Source organism: Petaurus breviceps, unplaced genomic scaffold (assembly GCF_028583685.1).
Source record: "Petaurus breviceps papuanus isolate PSGF00001 unplaced genomic scaffold, PetGlider_PUasm1.0 91133, whole genome shotgun sequence".
Classification (NCBI taxonomy): Eukaryota; Metazoa; Chordata; class Mammalia; order Diprotodontia; family Petauridae; genus Petaurus; species Petaurus breviceps.
The window spans coordinates 37,035,363-37,054,995 of record NW_027187419.1 but is presented as its reverse complement, the minus strand read 5'-3'; the positions used below and the strand labels follow the sequence as shown (position 1 = coordinate 37,054,995).

General features: G+C 37.1%; 2 protein-coding genes across 6 annotated transcripts in view; both read right to left on the bottom strand.

The window, feature by feature from the left end:
- SPA17 (sperm autoantigenic protein 17) overlaps window positions 1-19,633 on the bottom strand; it is a 131,185-nt gene that overhangs the window by 92,507 nt on the left and 19,045 nt on the right. The gene's annotated exons all lie outside the window — the stretch shown is intronic.
- On the bottom strand, window positions 2,870-3,823 carry OR8A1 (olfactory receptor family 8 subfamily A member 1). Its single transcript, XM_069080709.1, has one exon. It carries the CDS (start codon window positions 3,797-3,799, stop codon window positions 2,870-2,872), a length of 930 nt encoding a protein of 309 aa, XP_068936810.1. The 5' UTR covers window positions 3,800-3,823.

Below are 19,633 nucleotides of genomic sequence, written 5' to 3'. Positions count from 1 at the left end.
GTGGCTGTTCTGAACCTGGGTGGAGGCTCATGGCTTTATGCAGGCCTCTCATTAATGAGTTATTTTCTGCAGGACTGCTGGGGGTTGGGAGGGAAGGCGTGGGTAATGAAGAGCTATAGGACCAGTCCCCATCCCCTATATAATTGGTGTGGAATTTGGATGGCATTTGCTTAAATGTGTTGACCACCCTCATTTTGTGGTTTAGGGTGGAGGTGGGGCTCCTAGGCTCAGCTAGAGTTGAGTATCTCATGTCACTAGCCTGCTTTATTCCAAAGATAACTTAAGCTTTGCGCTTTTGCTCCCTCCCCTAAGCCAATCTTGCTGCATTTGACAGCAAAACTATCCTTCCTTTGACTTTTCTGTTGCATCTTTAATTTCTTCAATATTTCAAAAATCTATGATTTTTTTTTTGCTATGAAATAGATTGAAACTCTCTCAAGACTTGATAAATAGACTTTGAGAGTTACTATGGCCGAAAAATTCACTCTCCTATGGGCAACATGCTAATGAACCTCTATAAACATAGATAGGCTTAGATGAAGTGCGAAGGAATAACAAGTCTGGAAAGAATGTGACTGAAGGAAGTAGGAAGCTAAGAAATTTTGAGTGGGAATAAGAAAAGAAAAAGCAGGGATATAGTCTGAGGGAAAAGACAGGTGGGGGGAAGAATGATTGAGTACTTCTTTTCTAGTTAAGCCAAGTCGATAAACATTCATTAATTACTATGTTCCAGGCACTGTGTTAAATGCTGGGGATACAAAGTAAGGTCAAAAACTCCTCCCCCCAAAAACAAACTCCCAAAATAAAATGAAATACCCCAACCCCAAACAATCATTGCTGCCAAGGAGTTCACAGTCTAATGGAGGAGACAGCATGCAAACAACTTTGTACAAAGAAGATATATACAGGATAAATTGGAGACAATCTCAAAGGGATGACACAAGTATTAAGAAGGATCAGTATGGGCTTCCTATAGAAGGTGGGACTTTAGCTGAAACTTAATAGAAGGGAAGGAAGTCAGAAGGTGGAGAGGAAGAGGGAGAGAATTCCACATATGGGGGGGGGGCAGCCAGTGAAAATACCCAGAGTTGTTGAGCTGGACTGTCTTGCTCAAGGAATAGCAAGGAGGCCAGTATCATTTGGATTGTAGAAGAGAGTAAGGTACCAAATGACTGTAAAGGTAGGAAGAGCAAGGTTATGAAGGGTTCTTAAAATTAAACAGAAGATTTAATGTTTGAGCTTGGAGACAATAGGGAGTCACTGTTATTTATTGAATAGGGAGGTGGTTGATACTTCCCTAGACTCTGCCTTCCCAAGGGGGCCTGACAGTATAAAAAGAACTCAACCTAATAATGTCTTATCTTTAGAAACTGATGAAATGATGAACTTTTTTCTAAAGCCCAATTCTAAAAGATTTTTAATTCATTACATTATATTTATGATCTTTTTGTTGTCATGCAGTTGTTACAGTTGTGTCTGACTGATCTCCATATATTCATTACAGGGTCCCGGATAGTGCAAAATTATTCTAAGATTAGAAAGATTGTACAAATTGTACATAAGCCTGATTCACATAGAGTAGGGATGAAATGTGGATTTGGAATGGGAATAGAAGAGGGGGTGGTGGTAGAATTTTCACTTTAATACCTTTGGAAAATATGTTGTTGAGGACCTGGAAACCAAAAAGGGAAAATTGGACAGCATGCTACTTTTGGTCAACATGCCATTTTTCATAGAATTCATGACCAAAAGTCACATGAATTTCATTTCCTAAACTAAGGTCTTCTCTTCTCCATCTTCTCCTTCCATTTCTTTTCTTCCTTTTCTTTTTTCATTGGTCTCCTTTTCCTCTTCATTTTTTGTCATTTTTAAAGATTTGTTGTTGTTCAGTTTTTCAGTTCTGTCTGACTCTTTGTGACCCCCTTTGGGATTTTCTTGGCAGAGATACTGGAGTAATTTGCCATTTACTTCTCCAACTCATTTTACAGATGAGGAAACTGAGGTGAACAGGGTTAAGTGACTTGCCTAGGGTCACACAGCTAGTAAGTGTCAGAGGTCAGATTTGAGCTCAGGAAGATAAGTCTTCTTGGCTTCAGGTGTGGCATTCTATACAATGCTCCACTTCTCTGCTAATTTTTAAGATAGTTCACTTCAAAACCTACATAGGAAAACATTGATTGCCCTTAACCCAAACAAAACTTCTGTCACATTCTGATGTTCTCCACCTTTCTGCAATCTGCATTTTCTCTATGGGTAGCAATTAGGATGGGTTTATGACAGGTTTTCTTCTATCATTTTGACTATATCGAAAGAATGGATGGCAGAGGTTCATTCCCTCAGGTGGATTTGTTTCCCTTTGTCTCCTGAAATAATCCTAAGCAGGTTTTGTCTTTTTCTTGGGCCCTGGTCAGGGTTTTCTTTCTTATAGGATTCTAACATGAAACTTGGAGATTCATTATTCTCTGCACTTTTGGGAATATAGCTTTTTTTTTTCCTCCTGGAGTGTGGAAGGAAAAGAATTCTCTTTTATACTACATTTCAGATTCTCTTCCAAATTTCAAGTCATGAAGAGATCTGGGGAAAAATCACAGTTGACAGTTTTATGTGATTGTTGACTTTAGTGCTTTGCTATAAGATATGTGTGGAAGTGACCAGGTGAATCCTTAAGGATTATCATTATGCTTTTGGGGGGGAGATAGAAGGGGATATCTATAGACCCTTTAATGAGTCTTAGGTTACAGAAGAAAAATACTCATGGGGAGAACTGCTCCCTCCTCATTCCCATAATTAAATCTTCTAAGCTCTACCTTGCTTTCCCTTGCAACATGTTCTTTAACCAATAGGTTGCACAGTAGGGGATAATGATGCATCAGGACATATTTTTCCTCAAGGTTTTCTGCAAGGCAGCTTTTACCTCTTTGTTCCTCAGGCTATAGATTAGGGGGTTTAGCATGGGGATCACTGTGGTGTAAAATACAGAAGCTACATTCTCTTGGGCCAGGAAGCTGGCTGTTGAAGGTTTTAAATACATGAATGCAGTAGACCCATAAAATAGACCAACAGCTGCAATGTGGGAGCTGCAGGTGCTGAAGGCTTTGGACCTGCCTTCAGTGGAGCGGATGCGGAGGATGCTGGAGAGGATGAAAGCATAAGAAACAAGGACTGTTAAGCTGGTTGCTATGATGTTAAATCCAGCCAAAAAGAAAATCACCATCTCAATATCATAGGTGCTGGAGCAGGAAAGTTTCATGAGGGGGAGGATATCACAGAAGTAATGACTGATGAGGAGTTTACAATAAGACAATTTCAACATAAGGACTGTCTCTATTGTTGAACCAATAAATCCCATTATATACACTGTGGCTACCAGTAAGGAGCAGATATGATGGGACATGATGACTTTATAGAGCAGTGGGCTACAGATGGCTACATAACGATCATATGCCATCACTGTCAGCATGTAACACTCAGCAATAACAAATACAAGGAAAAAATAGAGCTGAGTCATACATCCTGGATAAGAAATTGTGTTTTTCTCCAATACAAAATTTCCTAGCATCTTGGGAGTAATAACAGAAGAGTAGCAGAGATCGACAAATGACAAATTGCTGAGGAAATAGTACATAGGGGTATGAAGGTTGGAATTCAGCCCAATAAGTGTGATCATGCCCAGGTTTCCCACCATTGTGATCATGTAGATTGCAAGGAACAGAAAAAAAAGAGGGAGTTGGAATTCTGGACGATCTGTTAATCCTGCAAGGATAAACTCAGTCACTGTTGAGTGATTTTCTGCTGCCATTTTCTTCTAAGTAAGGATGGAGAATCTGGGGAATGGAGAGAACCACATTAAAGTATGCTTCTATTTCTACTCAGCTGAGGGTGGGATAGAGTTGCAAACTTATAGACCAGGATTTTATTGTACTCATTTGATCTGTCTCCACTTCTGTGCAAGAAATGTATATTTCATTTTATAAAATCTCATGTTCTATCAATGCCCTTAAAAAAAAAAACTTTTCCTGTAGAAAATCTTTTCCAGGTGTTCTGTGCCTGTCTTTTCTCTCTCAGTACTTCATCTCCTCATTTTTTCATCCATCCAGCTTCCTGACTTACCCATTGGCAGAGTCTTTTTTCACTAACAAATTTTGGATGTGTTGAAAAAGAAGTATCCTGCTTAGTTAAAGAGATTTCATTTGAAACAGTCACCTGTAGCCTAGGGGAAAAATAGGTAGCATTTGTAAAGCACATTAGAGTTGGCAAAATGATCTATAAATATTATCTCATTTTATCTTCATAGCAGCTCTAGAAAACAGATCTTATTATTATTCCCATTTTATAGTTGAGGAAACTGAGGCAGACTGTGACTTGCCTATGGTCACATAGCTTGTAAATATCTAAGGGTGGAACTCAGATCTTCTCGATCCCAGGTACAGTGCTCTATCTACCGCATCACCTAGTTGCTACTTTCCTTACCTTTGTAGCTTAATTTTCTATAATTGGAAAGGAGATAGTGGCTGGGTTGTGAAGACAATTATGATTTGAGATGGCATGAAGTACTATATTAGAAACAATTTGGCATAATAGAGGGCTAGCCTTGAAGTAAAGAAAACCTAGATTCAAATCCTGTCTCTGACAGATCTTAGCTGTGTGACTGTGGGCAACTCATTTAATCTCTCAAGTGTCTTAGGCATCTTTCTAAAATATAAGTCACAGAGGATTTTATATGCTTCACTGCTGGAAGACATTTCCACTAACAGTTTTCTATGCAGATGAATATGGAGGTCTAGACCTTTATTCTTCTACTCCCCCCCACCCCAAGTGATATATGTTTGTATATGTACCTACATATGTACATTTTTATATATATAACTATATCTTTCTCACTACTCTGTGAATAACTGAATAAGTTTTAAATTCAGTTATTGAATCCTGTTTTAAATCTTGCTATCCATAAATATATTTGTGAGAGGTAGTTTTTTTTGTTTTGTATTTTAGCATTTCTTATGTGTCTAGGAAATAAATGCCTATTTCAGACATGATATTGTACATTGAATACCTTTTTATTCTCATTTTTAGGGAGAATCTAAACATAAACCTAAACTTAAACTTTAAATAATTTGTCCTTGGAATTATGGGTTAGAAATTCAATGAGCCAGAGAATCTGAGGAAAGGGGACCCTCTTCCCAATTCTCTCCTCCCTGCCCTTAGCCTCTACCCATTAGAGACTAGTAAAGTGGAATTCAGTACAGAGGACCTAAATGCCTGATCAGAAGTGCCCTTAATAGAAAATGGAGTGGGCACTGTACCTCTCCCCCGTGGGTCCAGCAGTGCTTCCTTAAAGTTATATATGTATATGTTATCTCTTCTGTCCAGCCTTCAAGCTCTTATCTTTCAATTTTGTCTTTTTATCCCTTATGCTTAGCACATAGTCAGTGCTTATATCAATGCTTATTACTTTCCATCATTCCTTTGGGCCTACTACAGACCCCTAACCTTCTCCTGGTGGGTCCAATCCTGGTTAAACCATTGCTGTCCTCAACTACCCTGACTTTTTCATAGTTCGAATCAGGTTCATTTTCCCCAATGCTTGTCTAGCCCTTAGAGAAAGCGGGAATCAAAAGAGAAGAGCCATGGGTTCCCTGGATAACTCTCAACTCTGTCCTTGGCGCTGGCACTGGCCTTAGGTAACTATTCCCCTGCTTTTGTCCCTACCTTTATCACTACTGCCTCTTGATAGTGAAGAGCTTGAAATAAAGTTTATAGGAGAACAACTAAGCAAACTGTGGTACATGAAATACAAAATACTGGGCTATAAGAAATGATGACTATTAAGGATTTGGAGTAGCACTGGAAGACTTACATGTATTTCTGCAGACTGAAGTAAAATAATCAGGAAAATAATATACACAAGAACTGCAACAACATACATGTAAAGAATAAAAAAAATTATAAATGAATGCTTAGTAATTTTAATGACCAAGAAATTTGACCTAGAAAAAGGCATGGGAAAATTTATCTCTTTTCTTTTCTTTGCAGATATAAGGGATTCTGGGTAGGGAATATTGCATATATTTTCAGACTTTGTTAACGTTAGTTTTATGATTTTCCCTCCCCCTTTTCACTTTTATTGTGTTGTATAAAGGATGGCTTTCTGGGTAGAGGCATAGTGGAGGGATATATTCAGAAATGTAAAAATGTAAAACCAAAAGATAACCAATATATCTTTTTAAAAAACTAATTCCCTAAAGTGGTTATTTGATAGAATTAAGTCCTGTTTTGATGAACCATGATTTGCATACTTATCTGTGACCTAAAATTTCTCCAGTGAGTTAAATGCATATTTTAATTATGTTTACTTAATAAACATACATTCCTCTTTTCAAATAGAGATTTGTGAGAGCGCGAGTTGTTGGGTACAATTTACCAAGATGCATTATGCTAAATCTAAAAGACTTGAAATTTAAGAGACTCCTGTAATATTTGTAAAGGAAGCATTTGTCCATGAGAAGAATCTTGCTAATCCAGCCAAATTCAACACTAGTTTTAGAATATTACATGTTCTAATGAACTCTACATTCTAGCCAGATTAGCCTACTTAGTGTTTTCCATACTCAACATTCCAGCTTCCTTTTCCCTGTTTTTTTTTCAGACTGTTCCCCATGTCTGGAATGCTCTCCTTCTTCAGTCCTGCCTCTAGGAATCCTTATCTCTAATTCCTTCAGTTGTCAGAGTTCCTTCCTCTCCCCCCCCCCCCGAACTTTGAATTTATTTTGTCTATCTTGCATTTACAATTATAGAGGAGGCATATTGTATCCTCTCAGTAAAATATAATGTTCTTCAGGGCAAGGACTGTCTTGCTATTGTTTTTGTATCCTTACTGTTTGGTGTTGTGTGTGGCTCATAGTAGGTGCTTAATAAATACTTGTTAATTAGTTAACTCAATATAAACTCATTTGTAAAACCTTACAGAAAAGCATGGTGATGGATTAGGAGAAACCTTGCTGTATATGATAGAAGCAGAAGAGAGAAAAACAAGTTTAGAGAAAGCTTGGCAAGAGTCCTAATTAAGCCAGACCATACCAAGAGCATTTAAGGAGACAACTGGAAAGAAAAGAAACAGATGATAAATAGAAAATATCTGTCAGTTACTATGATAAACTACTCTATCTACCAATGACAGGTGAACCCCTACATATGGACTTTAACATCATGGTCCCTGGTGTGCTGCATTAGGAAGTAGACATGACATTAAAGACAAGAAGGATGGGAAGAACAGCTGAATTAGACTAAGTATGCACCTAGGAAGTTCATGCTTTAGATGACAGTTTTGAGGGTATTAGTACATTTACAAGAGGGGAGGATGGGAAATAATTTGAAAAAAATCATGCATGCCATTACTTTTGAAAAGTACAATTGAGAAAATATCTGTAATTACCTGTCATTTGTCTACATCTCTAAAAATATTTATAGGAATGATCTATACATACAATACAGTTTAAAAACCATAGATAAATTTTGAATTTTTATAGCTTTTGTTTCCTAGCTATGTGACTCTAGGCAAGTAACAACATCTCTTTGCCCCAGTTTTCTCTACTATAAAATGGGGATAGGCAGAGCTGTTGTGAGGATCAAATGAGGTAACATTTGTATAAAAATTATTTATCATAGTACCTGGCTCAGTAGACACTATATGGAAATGCTTTTCCTCTTCTTTTTCCCTTTCTCCTTAATAGAAAACTCTTTATGTCAGAGATTGGGCTATAAAAGTTAGGAGAGACCTACTGTTGTTAATAAAGGACCCTGAAATATGTAGATCAAAGTAATTAGGCCAGGAGACTGATTGTGTGTAGGAGGAAGCTAGGGGACTTCTCTTCAAATTTAAGAAGCAAATGCTGTCATAGGTTCTGTTTATGTAGACCAGGAGTATTTTGCTGTGATGTGATTTTTCATTTTTTTTCTGCTTTCCCATTTTGTGAGAGGAAGATGGGAAAGAGTCTAGAGCATGGAAGAATGAACAAAGTCTTATGGCTGATAATTTATAAGCAGAAATCAACCAGGTTGCTTCAATTATTGTGATGATCAAATGGTAAATGGAAGCTATTCAGGAAGACATTTGATAGCACTTGTGACTAGAGGTCCTGAAGTTCTGGGCAAACTGAAAAAGATAAAAAATTCCTTAGAAATATGTGTTCTACTAAAGTCTGGTGCTGAAAGCAGTGCTACATTAAGTAGTGATTCAGAAGAATGAAAATTTAGAGTCTGTATAAGTGTTTATATAGCACGGTATAATGGAAAATCACAATTTTAATAATACTAGAATAACACTTTAAGGTTTGCAAAGTACTTTACAAATATTATCTCTTTGATCCACATAGTCTGTGAGGTAGGTGCTATTATTATCCTATGTTATAGATGAGGAAACTAAGATTGAGAGAGGTTAAATGACTTGACCAAGGTCACACAGGTAGAAAGTGTCTGAGGCAGCATTTGAACTCATGTCTTCATTACTCCAAGCCCAGTTCTCCATCTGCTGAACCACTTCCTTGCTCTAGGTGGCATGAACTGCTAGAAAAGCTTGAAAGCAGTTTGGCAGGAAACAGGTTTAGATAAACATCTTATATCATATGCCACAATAAATTTCAAGTGGTTATGTGACCTAAATATAAAAGGTCACATTGTAAGAAGTGAGAGGAGAATAGAAGGAGGCCTCTTGCACAACTATGGCCAGGGTGAGAATTTTTAATTCACAAGGTATAAAAATAATTTTTGAGGTCAGTAGGGTATAGACCTGTGATTTCTTTGGTGGTGATCATAAATACAATTTAAACACATAAAATTAAAAATCTTCTGCATGAACAAAATAAGTGCACCTAGGATTAGAAACGTAACTCTCAATTGAGAAAAAAAAATCTTTGCACCAAATATATCTGACAAAGATCTAATATGTGGGGGCGACTAGGTGGCACAGTGAATAGAGTACAGGCCCTGGAGTCAGGAGGACCTGAGTTCAAATTCGGCTTCAGACACTTGACACACTAGCCATGTGACTCTGGGCAAGTCACTTAACCCCAATTGCCCTCCAAAAAGCAAAAAAAAAAAAGATCTAATATGCAAGCTATATAGGGAATTAACACAAATATGAGAGGCAGTACTACCAGTGGATAGCAAACTGCTCTCAGAATTAGGAAGACTTGACTTTAAGTTCCTCTCATGATACATACTAATTATGTGACCCTGGGAAGTAACTTCTTGGTTTCCCATTCAACCCTTTAAGTTGTAGAGCAAATGCTTATCTGCAATGGTAGAGGAATTCCCTCAGTGGGAATTCCCTATGCCAAGGAAATAATAATTCCAGTCCAAAAATCTCCACAAATATATGACCAAGAGCTAATCTCCAAAAGATAAATGGTCAAAGAATAGGAACAAGAAAATTATTCTTTTAAAAAAATTGAAAGTAGGGGAGGCTAGGTGGCACAGTGAGTATAGTGCTGGTGCCAGAGTCAGGAGGACTTGAGTTCGGATTCGACCCCAAGACACTTAACACAAAAAAACTAGCCATGTGACCTTGGGCAAGTTACTTAATCCCAATTGCCCTCCAAAAAGCCAAAAAAAATATTGAAAGCTATAAACAACTATATGAAAGAATATTCCAAAGAATAAATAAGAGAAATACAAATTAAAACAACTCTGAGGCTTCATCTCACATTTAGTAAATTGCCAAATATAAACAAAGAAGAAACTAGCCAACGTTAGAGGAGTTGTAGCTAAGGTAGGCAAATTAATACACTGTTAGTGGAGTTGTGAATTGGTCCAGCCATGCTGGAAAATAATTTGGAATTATGTGATAAAGTCAGTAAATTCTTCACATACCTTGATCACACTACTGGGCCTATTCTCCAAGGAAGTTGAAGACAGAAGGAGAGGTCCTATATATATATATATATATATATATATATGAAAATGTTAATTATCACACTTCTATAGTAGCAAAAAATAAAAAACAACAACCTGGAAAATAGTAGAGGGAGAAATGAAGATAGGAGAGGATTAGAGGTAAGGAAAGGGAGTTAAGGGAAGAAAAGGAGAAGGTAAAGTAAATGAGAAGAGAAGAGAAAAAATGTAGAAATAGATGGAGACTGAGAAAAGTCACTTCATACATTCCATTACCATTAGTTCAAGGTGCTTGAAAGAGAGCAATACCTTCAACTGCTATGAACCTTCTTGTCTATTATATGTTTACCCATTAATGTTGTTTGGGAGAAGCTCTGTGGGACAAAGGTCTAAGTTTTATATCCAAATAGAAGAAATAAAAAGTAACTCAATAAAATTGGGTGAGTATAGCAAGAACATATTATATAAAATGTCAATGATCTTACCTTGAAATTGCACCAGTAGTATTAGTCAACCTTTAGATGGTTAGGACTGATACTGTTGGCAATGTAGTAATCAGGATTAGATGGAGAAAAAAATATTTTATATCTCTTTTTTAAAATTAGGGAAAGGGAAGACAGTATAGAAGGAAGAAACAACATGTGATTGAATCTTGCATATCCAGGCCTGGACAGTACAAAAACAGGACTGGGAGAGTATATTTTTCTTTCTGTTACCAATGCTGCTTGAAGCCTAGAATTAAATATATACTGAAGAAAGAGGGAATGTAGACACTTTTCCCACTCAAGCCTGGGAATTTTAGGGATCTCTTGGTTCCTACGTTGAATACTTATTTTATCTAGTTCTGTCTCTGTTTAGAGGAATCAGACACCCAGGGCCATCAAGCAAAATAGTTTCCTGAGATTAGGGTTCTGATCTCTATGTAAGCATCTTTGGTCTTATATTAGTGAACTCTGTATCTGAAGAGAAATTCATGGATAGAAGTTTTCCTGGGAGCCCATCACCCCAGAGACTGGGTTCCTTAAGGGAAAAGCAATTAGAGGTTGCATTTATAGTCTGTACTGTGAAGTTCCTGCTAAGTCTTCTAATGTTTAACATTCTTTTTAAGGGCCCTGAGTAAGCCTTATTCCTGATCATTCTTGGCTTTGGTATTGAGATAAATATTTATCTTTATAAGCATTGTCAATATCATCATTACTGTAATCATCAAAATTACCATTATTATCATGATAGTTTTCATTCAAGAAGTATTCTATATGATAATATTTTCTTTTCTTTTTATTTTTGAGGCAATTGGGGTTAAATGACTTGCTCAGGGTCACATAGCTTGTAAGTGTCTAAGGGCAGATTTAAACTTGGGTCCTCTAGACTCCAGGACCAGTGCTCTATCAACTGTACTATCTAGATGTCCTCAGAATCATCTTTTGAAGGAGCCAACCTGATGGTAGTGGATCCATAACTGACCACAGAATCCAGAAGGCCATGGTTCAAGTTCCACCTCTGACACATGTTGACAATGTGATCCTACACAAATCATTTAACCTTTCACTGTCTCATGCAATTCTCTAAGACTATAGAGTGTGGAAACTTGGCTAATTTCTATTAAAAGAGGACATTTTGTCACTGGCAATCTCCTACATGGATGGATCAGGTCCAGAAAAAATGTATTCTATTATTAAGAATTTAGACAGACTTTTGATTCCAGCAAATATGGAAATCAGAGACAATTTCAAAGTAGCTTGAAGTGTCAATGACTTTTTGCTTCCTTCTTCATTGTTCTTTTAACTCTCATGATTCCCTGCTATAAAATGTGAATTGAAATCTCAAAGTTATTTCAGTTTTTATTTTTAATTCTTATTGGTGTTTTGAAGCAATTTTCATATGATTTTTAATAGTTTATAATTAATTTTCTGAAAGCTACTTGCTTATAATCTTTGACCACGTCTCCATTAAATAATAACCTTTGACCTTATATATTTGTGTAAATTCCTTGTGCATGTTGGATATCATATCCTTTTCAGAGATGACGATGCAAAGATTTTTCCTTCTTATCATAGTTGCATTGATTTTGTTTTGTGAAAAAGATTTTCAATTTCATGTAATTAAAAATATCTATTTTTTTCTTTTGTGAGCTTTTCCATTATTTGCTTGGTGTACTATTATTAATTATTATCATTATTATTGTAGCTGTCAGTGATAGTTGTGGAAGTGTAGCCTTTCTAGATGACAGCCAAGGAGACAAGAAACTCAGAGACATATTTCAGTAGTAATACAATGCAACCCTAACTGTTTGGTCTATGTTTCCTTTTTGCTATCCATCCTATTCCCTCTCTACTACAGATCTGTTCCCCTTTCCTCAGGAGCACAAGATTCTGTAAGAAATAGTTTTCCATTTGTTGTGAAAGACTAAGAATGATTTTGTTGCATAGGTTTCCATGATAAGTTTTTATTAGTGTGGATGAGTTAAATCTCTTATTATTTGACTTCTGGTGACTTGTCCATCCTGTGAATTGAGTTGGATGAGGATTTTGGTTGGGATTGTATTTTGCTTCTTTCCACATCAGACTTAAGAATAGTGCAGGTATTACCTAGGGTGAAGAAAGAGACTACTGTAACATGAAGATTATTATAAGGAAGTGGGTACATTTAGCCCAGAGAAGACAAAGGTAGTAATCATAATAAATATTCTCAAGTACTTGAAGGGCTATCATGTGGGAAAGGACCTGTTCTTCTTGGCTTCTAAGGATAGAGCAAGGAATATGGGTGGTAGGTTCAGGGAAACAGACTTTGACTAAAAATAAGGAAAAATTTACCAACAATGAGAGCTACTTTGGTGGGTACTGGGTTTTCAGTCATTGAAGGTCTTAAAGCATAAGACTGGATAACCACTTGTATGGGCTGGACTGGATGAACTTTTAGGTGTCCTCCAACTCTGAGATTCTGCAGCTCATTATATTTTCTCCCAAGTGATACTTTATTCCCAAACTTTCTTATTCCTGTAGAGGGTTCCATCATATTTTCAGTTGTACAGGTTGGCAACCTTGGTGCTATTCTTGACTCCACACTTTCATTTATCCCACATGCCCAACCTTTGTCAAATCATGTTATTTCTACCTTTACAGCCCTCATTACCTCTTGCCTGAGCTTTACTCAGGTGCCATAAAGCATAGATCTGACCACAGACTTCTCTTACTTGATGAACTGCAAGGGTTCCTATTATCTCCAGGATAAAAATAAAATGTCTGGCATTTAAATCCCTTTACAACTTGGTCCCTTTCTAACTTTCCAGTATTTCTAAAAATTTTATTCCTATTCACATAGTAGCTTCATTGACCCACTTTCTGTTCTTCATATGCAACATTCCATCTACCAACTTGGTGCCTTTGCATTGGCTATTTCACATTCCTGGAACCCTGCTCCTCCTCACCTTTGTTTCTTGGTTTTCTTGTCCTTAATGGTTTGGTTCAAGTTCCACTTTCTGAAAAAGACCTTTCCCCTTCCTTCCTCATTCCCCTGAGATTACTTTCCATTCATCCTATATATAACTTTCATGTACATAGTTATTTGCATGTTGCCATTTTCCCCGTTGGAATGTGAATTCCTTGAGGTCAGGCACTGTGTTTTTCCCATTCTTTAGAGTCTCAGAGCTTAGGACAATGATTGGCACATAGTAAGTGCTTAATAAATGTTTGTTGATCAGTAGGCTGATATGCTATGCACACACTTACACTGATAATTACTTTAAGAGCTACAAAGAAGAACAAAACATAAACTTTGCCTTCAAGGAACTTGCAGTCTAGTGGAAGGAGATAAAACATAAATAACTACAATACAAGATAGAATATGAAAGTGCAATATAAGAGATACCAAGTTCAGTGGTGAGTAATCAATGACATCATCAGCAATGTGATTATCTGTCATCATCCTCATTACTACCGTTATCATTATTATAGCCAAGATTATTATCAAGAAATTTAATTAATTTTTTTTCTGAGGTTGGAAAGGGAAAAGTGATTCTTGTTGATATAACTGAAGCCAGGAATTGTGATTTACAGTGTGATATTAATTTTCTTAAACATTACTGAGTCTGTGACTATGCCCATTAACATGGCTATTCCTTCTATTGCTGCAAATCGCAACCTTTCTTCATTCTGTGAAGTTCTAATATGCATTCTCACATAAAATTGCAATAGAACATCTACCAACATGTAGATCTTTTCACAGTAAGTAATAGTTCAGTACTTACCCTATATATCTTTAGCAATGTGACTAGCCCATCTTTTTTCCAATAATTTTTTGGATGATGTTTCTTAAATTATTTTGTTTATAGTTCATCATTGGTTATATACTGCTGCCACTTATGCCCATCATGGGTGTCTATGTTGCCTTTTGGGTCACCTACAACTTTGATTTTTCAGAGATTGTGGTATTCAACCATTCGATATGATTTGAGAACAAAAGACAAACAATAAACAACAAAAACAATGATTAAGAGAATATTTTTGTTATTTTTTTCCTCCAGGGAACAACTTAAAAATCATTAAAAGAATGGCAAATTTTGCCAAATGAAATTCAGCCTACTCTCTTCCTTCTTTTTGATTCTTGTCCCAGTTCATTGTCCATCTGTGATACTCATCCAAGACGTATGCACTGATGGACTAACTTAATGGACTGCTCATTCCCCCATATGTCATAGTCTGGATAATAGCCATTTTTGGCTATTCAGTTTTTTTCCTATATTAGGCTGATCTCTTTTGGGCAATCATGGAAGTCATTGAAGAGGCCTTGTAAAGCTCTAGGATGTGATATTATACACAGATAGTATCAGCAGGAGGATCTCACCATCTATAAGGAATCCCTGTTCCATTTACATTTTGTGAAGAACACCCTACATAATAGGTACAAACTCCTTTGACAAGAATTCATAGTCTTATTTTATAGCTTGAATGGTGCTAATAGTTAGAAGTTGTTGAATAGAGATATATGCAGTTGCATTTATTCAGAAATATGGTATGACCATAACACATTCATGAGAGACTCCTTGTTGGAGGAGAGCTTTTAACATTGCTTTTTACTCTAGTGAGTCAAATACTTTGGAAATAATCTACAAACTAAATTTAAATAAAACAGGGCTCTGAATTTTCTGAACCTTTCAATCATGTGACCATCAATTCACTTTTTTTTAAAGCAATTGGGGTTAAGTTACTTGCTCAAGGTTACACGGCCAGTTATTTCTGGATGTGGTGCTAAGTGTCTGAGTCCAGGATTTGATCCCCAGGTCATCCAGACACTGGGGCAGGTGCTCTTACTCGATGTGCTACCTGGCCGCCCCCATCAAGTCACATTTTGCAAAAATTATTTGGAAAAGCCTACTAAAAGTCTTAGCCAAAGTCAACAAACATTTAATAAAACACCTATTATGTGCTGACCACTGTGCTAAGTGCGGGGAATATGGAAAAAAGGGGCAAAAGATAGGCCCTGCTTTCAAGGAGCTTACAATCAGGGGGGGGGGGGCGCGAAGCAGCACACTAAAGAAAACTGAAAAATGGGGGCAAAGTGGAGGTAGAGAAAGTACGGGGTGGGTCAGGAGATATAGAAGTCTAAGAAGTCCAAAATAAGTGCAGCTGGGTGGGAAATGAGAAAGTGTCTGTCCTGTGCCCTCTCCTAAAATGGTGATTGAGGATTTCATGGCTCCACCCTCCAATCAGAGAGAGGGCACTGATAAAGTGGGAGGAACAAGACTAATTGGATATTGTAGGATGATGAGATTTCCCAGTGAATGTTTCCGTGGTCACCCATAGTATTAGAAGGATTCAGATCTTCTGTTTTACTGTGGAAATAGCACAAGTTCTGAGATTGGAGGTCTGGGATTTCAATTCTACCACTGGTACTTACTACCTGGATGACTTTGGACTTAATTTTGTTTCCCTGGTCCTCCATTTCCTTCTCTATAAAATGAATCAGTTGGGCGTGGTTTCTGTGGTGTCATCTAGATCTAAGATCCTTTTATTTTTTACTGATATTCCTCATACTTGTGTAGATCATTCTCAAGAAGATTTTAATAAAATGAGACAGTAAGCATTTGAATGAGTAATGACTGATGTTTCCTCAATTTTTTTTTAGTAGTAATGCTGTGTGATTTCTTTCTTTCTGTCTTGCCCTTTTTGTGATTTCTTGTAAAGTGATACCTTGATGAGTGCAAAATTGCATTTTATCCAGCACACATTTGACTCTGCACATGGTTTGGTTTAGTTGCTTTTCCAGACTTTACTTTTTGAAATGCCATTTATTTTTTATATTAGAACATTAGACTTTAAATGTGGTATTCTATTGTCATTGATGATCAAAAAAATTATTTAGGAATGTTGAGCAATCTGACATTTTCCATCCCCTCAGTTTCAATTATAAATTCAAATATAAATAAATTGGATTAGTGTGGTTTAATTTTGACCTTTATTGATGTTCAATGTGTAGAATTAGCATAATCCAGTTCAATTCAATAAACATTTATTAAGTACCTCCTATGTGTCAGGTATCCTGCTAAGTACTGTGGATACAATTAAGAAGAGAGATAGCCCCTTCACTCTAAATTACACTTTTTTTGTGGTGATTGTGGGGGGAGATACAATACGTAAAAGGAGGCAGGAAAGCTGAGGGGAGAGACTGGGATGATGATGTGACACCAAGAGGTATCCTGGTCTTTGCAGTTGAAACCAGGCAGAGCAGCAGATGCAATGTGGAATGAGCTAAATCCAGTTTCTGCCCTCTATAAAGGAAGTCATGGGAGGAATTTGGTACTGTGCCCTCTAGCCCTCCAATCAGAGGGGAGAGGAGGCTGAGGGAGGTGGTCTCAATCAAGGCTTAAGTTAGTCCCATGGTGGTGAGTTAAGAAATGATGAGCTTATCCTAGGAAGGGTATCTTGTTGTGGAGTTGAAACCAGGCAGGGCAGCAAAGTGAAGGGAGCTGAGAGTCCAGTTTTTGCTCTCTATAAAGGAAGGCATTTCAAGGGATTCAGTATTTCTGATAAGAATAAACATAATGAGCATAAAAATATGATACCCTATGACCAGATCACTATAGTTACGTGTTTTCCTATGTTAGCTACTTTTTTACCCTGAAAGATTAGACTGGCTTTGTTTGGGGCGTGGGTGTGGGTTATAAATAGAAGCAAGTTAGTTGATTCTGAAATCTATGCAGGGTTTGTAATCTGGCTAGGACAATTCCTCACCTAGTTTAGCACATATAATTTGGAGAAGGTACATAAAACAGAAATGAAAATGATTTAATGGAATGAAAAATCAAGCTTGAAAAAGTCTTCCCTTTAAAATGTTCAGAAGGGAGAATAAAGTACTTTGATGATTATTATAGTCATAGTCATTGTGATAGTGGTGATAAGGATGATCATATGATAAAGATGTTCAACTCCATGTGGAGGCTGTGGTTCTTTAAAATAAAAGAAGGAAAGGTTAAAGAATGATTTTAAGATTGTCCTCAAGTTCATCGAGGATTTTGAGTGCTTGCTAGGCCTACAGTGGGCAGAATGAAAACAAAAGGATTTAAACTTCAATCCGATCAAGCAATTATTCATTAAACATATTATGTGCAAGGTACTGTGCTCAGTTTTGGGAATAGAAAGACAAAATGAAAAAGTTCTCAATGAGCTTACTTTTATTTTATTTTATTATTGACTAGGCCTGCTTATCTTACACAGGCTGGAATGACCTGATCCCACTGCTAATTGGCACAGAAGCTTTGATCTGCTCTGTTTCTCACCTGGGTTTGTTTATCCCTATTTAGGCAGCCCAGTGGTCCTTTGCTCCTGGCAGCCCCCATTTTGGGGCCAGACTTATTTCAGACCCCTTATCAGTTTAGCCCTACTGCAATTCAGAACTCCTGAGCTCAAGGAATCTATCAGCTTCAGGTGCCCCAGTAGCAGGTGTGCACTACTGTGACTGGCAAGGAGTTTGCATTCTACTGAGGGATTGAACCATTTAGGGGGATTAGGAAAACATTCTTCTAGAAGGTAGGACTTTGTCTGAGATTTGAAGGAAGCAAGAAAATCCAAGAGGTGGAGACAAGGAGGGAGAGACAGTAAAGATAATTGCAGCTTTTGTATCAACATTCATTGCAAAAGATGGAAGGGCAGAGAAATTCTGTGAAGAATTGGTGATACTTTTTAAATTAAATCAGCATATACTTTAATATTGAGTGATTTCAGTACAAAGGTGGGCATAGGGAAGGATGGTAAAAATATACTGGAAAATATGGTTCAGGAGAAAGAAACAAGAAAGGCCAAAGGCTTGTAGAAGCTACAGAAGTCTTACACCCACATATCATAAATATTTTCTTCAAGTAGAGAGTTAGAAGAGGCACTGTACATGATAAAAATGAAATTGATTGTAACATCACTGAAAATGAAATTAATTATATTTTGAATACTGGAAAGATTGGTTGGAGCTACTTCTGAATTAGATGTTTGTTTATAGTCAGATTATTGACTTGTTAGATCTAGAGCTAGAGGGAACCTCAGTACCTAGACAGATGAAGAATTTGAGATACACAGGGCTCGAGTGACTTTTTTAAGGTTATGGATGTAGTGAGTAAGAATCTGGGATTCTGACTCCCAGACCAGCACTCCCACACTGCACCATTATGCTTCTAAAATATTGTAGTTTTACTTCACCTGCTCATAAGGCCTGTGTGTGTGTGAGCATACACTTGTATGCTCTGTTCTTTTTGGGTTGGATGAAGCAAAAGTCTAGGTCTCAACTGGAGGCCTTACATTTGGGATTCAGCTACATACCATAGAAACTATAATGAGCCCAATTACTGTTCTCAATCCCTTGTGCATATGACACATTACTAGGGACCAATAATTTATCAGTGTTTTCATCACTTAAAGTGGGCCCATAAGACAGACTCTCCTTTGTACTTGGGGAAATGAAGTCCTTGCTGATTAATTAAAAGTTGTGCTTTCTATAGTAGCCTTAGAAGTCTCTTAAAGTAATGATGCAAGAGTCAAAAAAATTTCCTCGGTGTTTATGTCACTTCCAATTCTGCTGCCATAGGGATTTCATTTTAAAAAAGAGTTCAATCAGTTTCTTAATGAAGTCCTGTTAATCTTTTTAATGAGTGCTAACTCAAATGTAAAAGAGAAAATTCTGCAGAGAGAAAAACTATGCCCAGTGAGAAGTTGCAGGAATTAGATCAATATAAGGAAGAACTTTTTAAGAACTGACCAAAAATGTAATGGGTTGCTTTGTAAGAGAATAAATTTCCTGTCACTTGACATTTTTTTAGGAGGCTGGTTAGCCACTTTATGAGGCAAGTGGGGATTCTTAAACCAGGAAAGATGTCCCTTTTCTCTGTTCATCTATAATTACCTCCTTAGTTCAGGTCCTCTTTACCTCTCTTCTTAATTATTGCAGTGCTCTCCTAATTAATCTTCTTGCCTCAAGTCTCTCCTCACTCCAGTCCACCTTTGACACTGCTGTGAAAGTGATTTTCTTCAAGTTCAGATTAGACCACATTACTCCTCTATTTAATGAACACCAGGATTTTCTATCACCTCCAGACACTTTTTTTCTCTTTAGTTTTCAAAACCCTTTATATCTTTCCAGCCCCACTGTACATTACTCTCCTTCCTGCTCTCTGTGATCTCTTATCTCTATACCCAATACATGATACAATATTCCATCTCACATCTCTGTTTCTTTGCACTTGCCATTCTCCATGCTTGGAAAG

Coding starts and splice junctions, on each gene's coding strand:
- OR8A1 (XM_069080709.1), bottom strand. CDS start 3,799: ATGGCAGCAGAAAATCACTCAACAGTGACTGAGTTTATCCTTGCAGGA.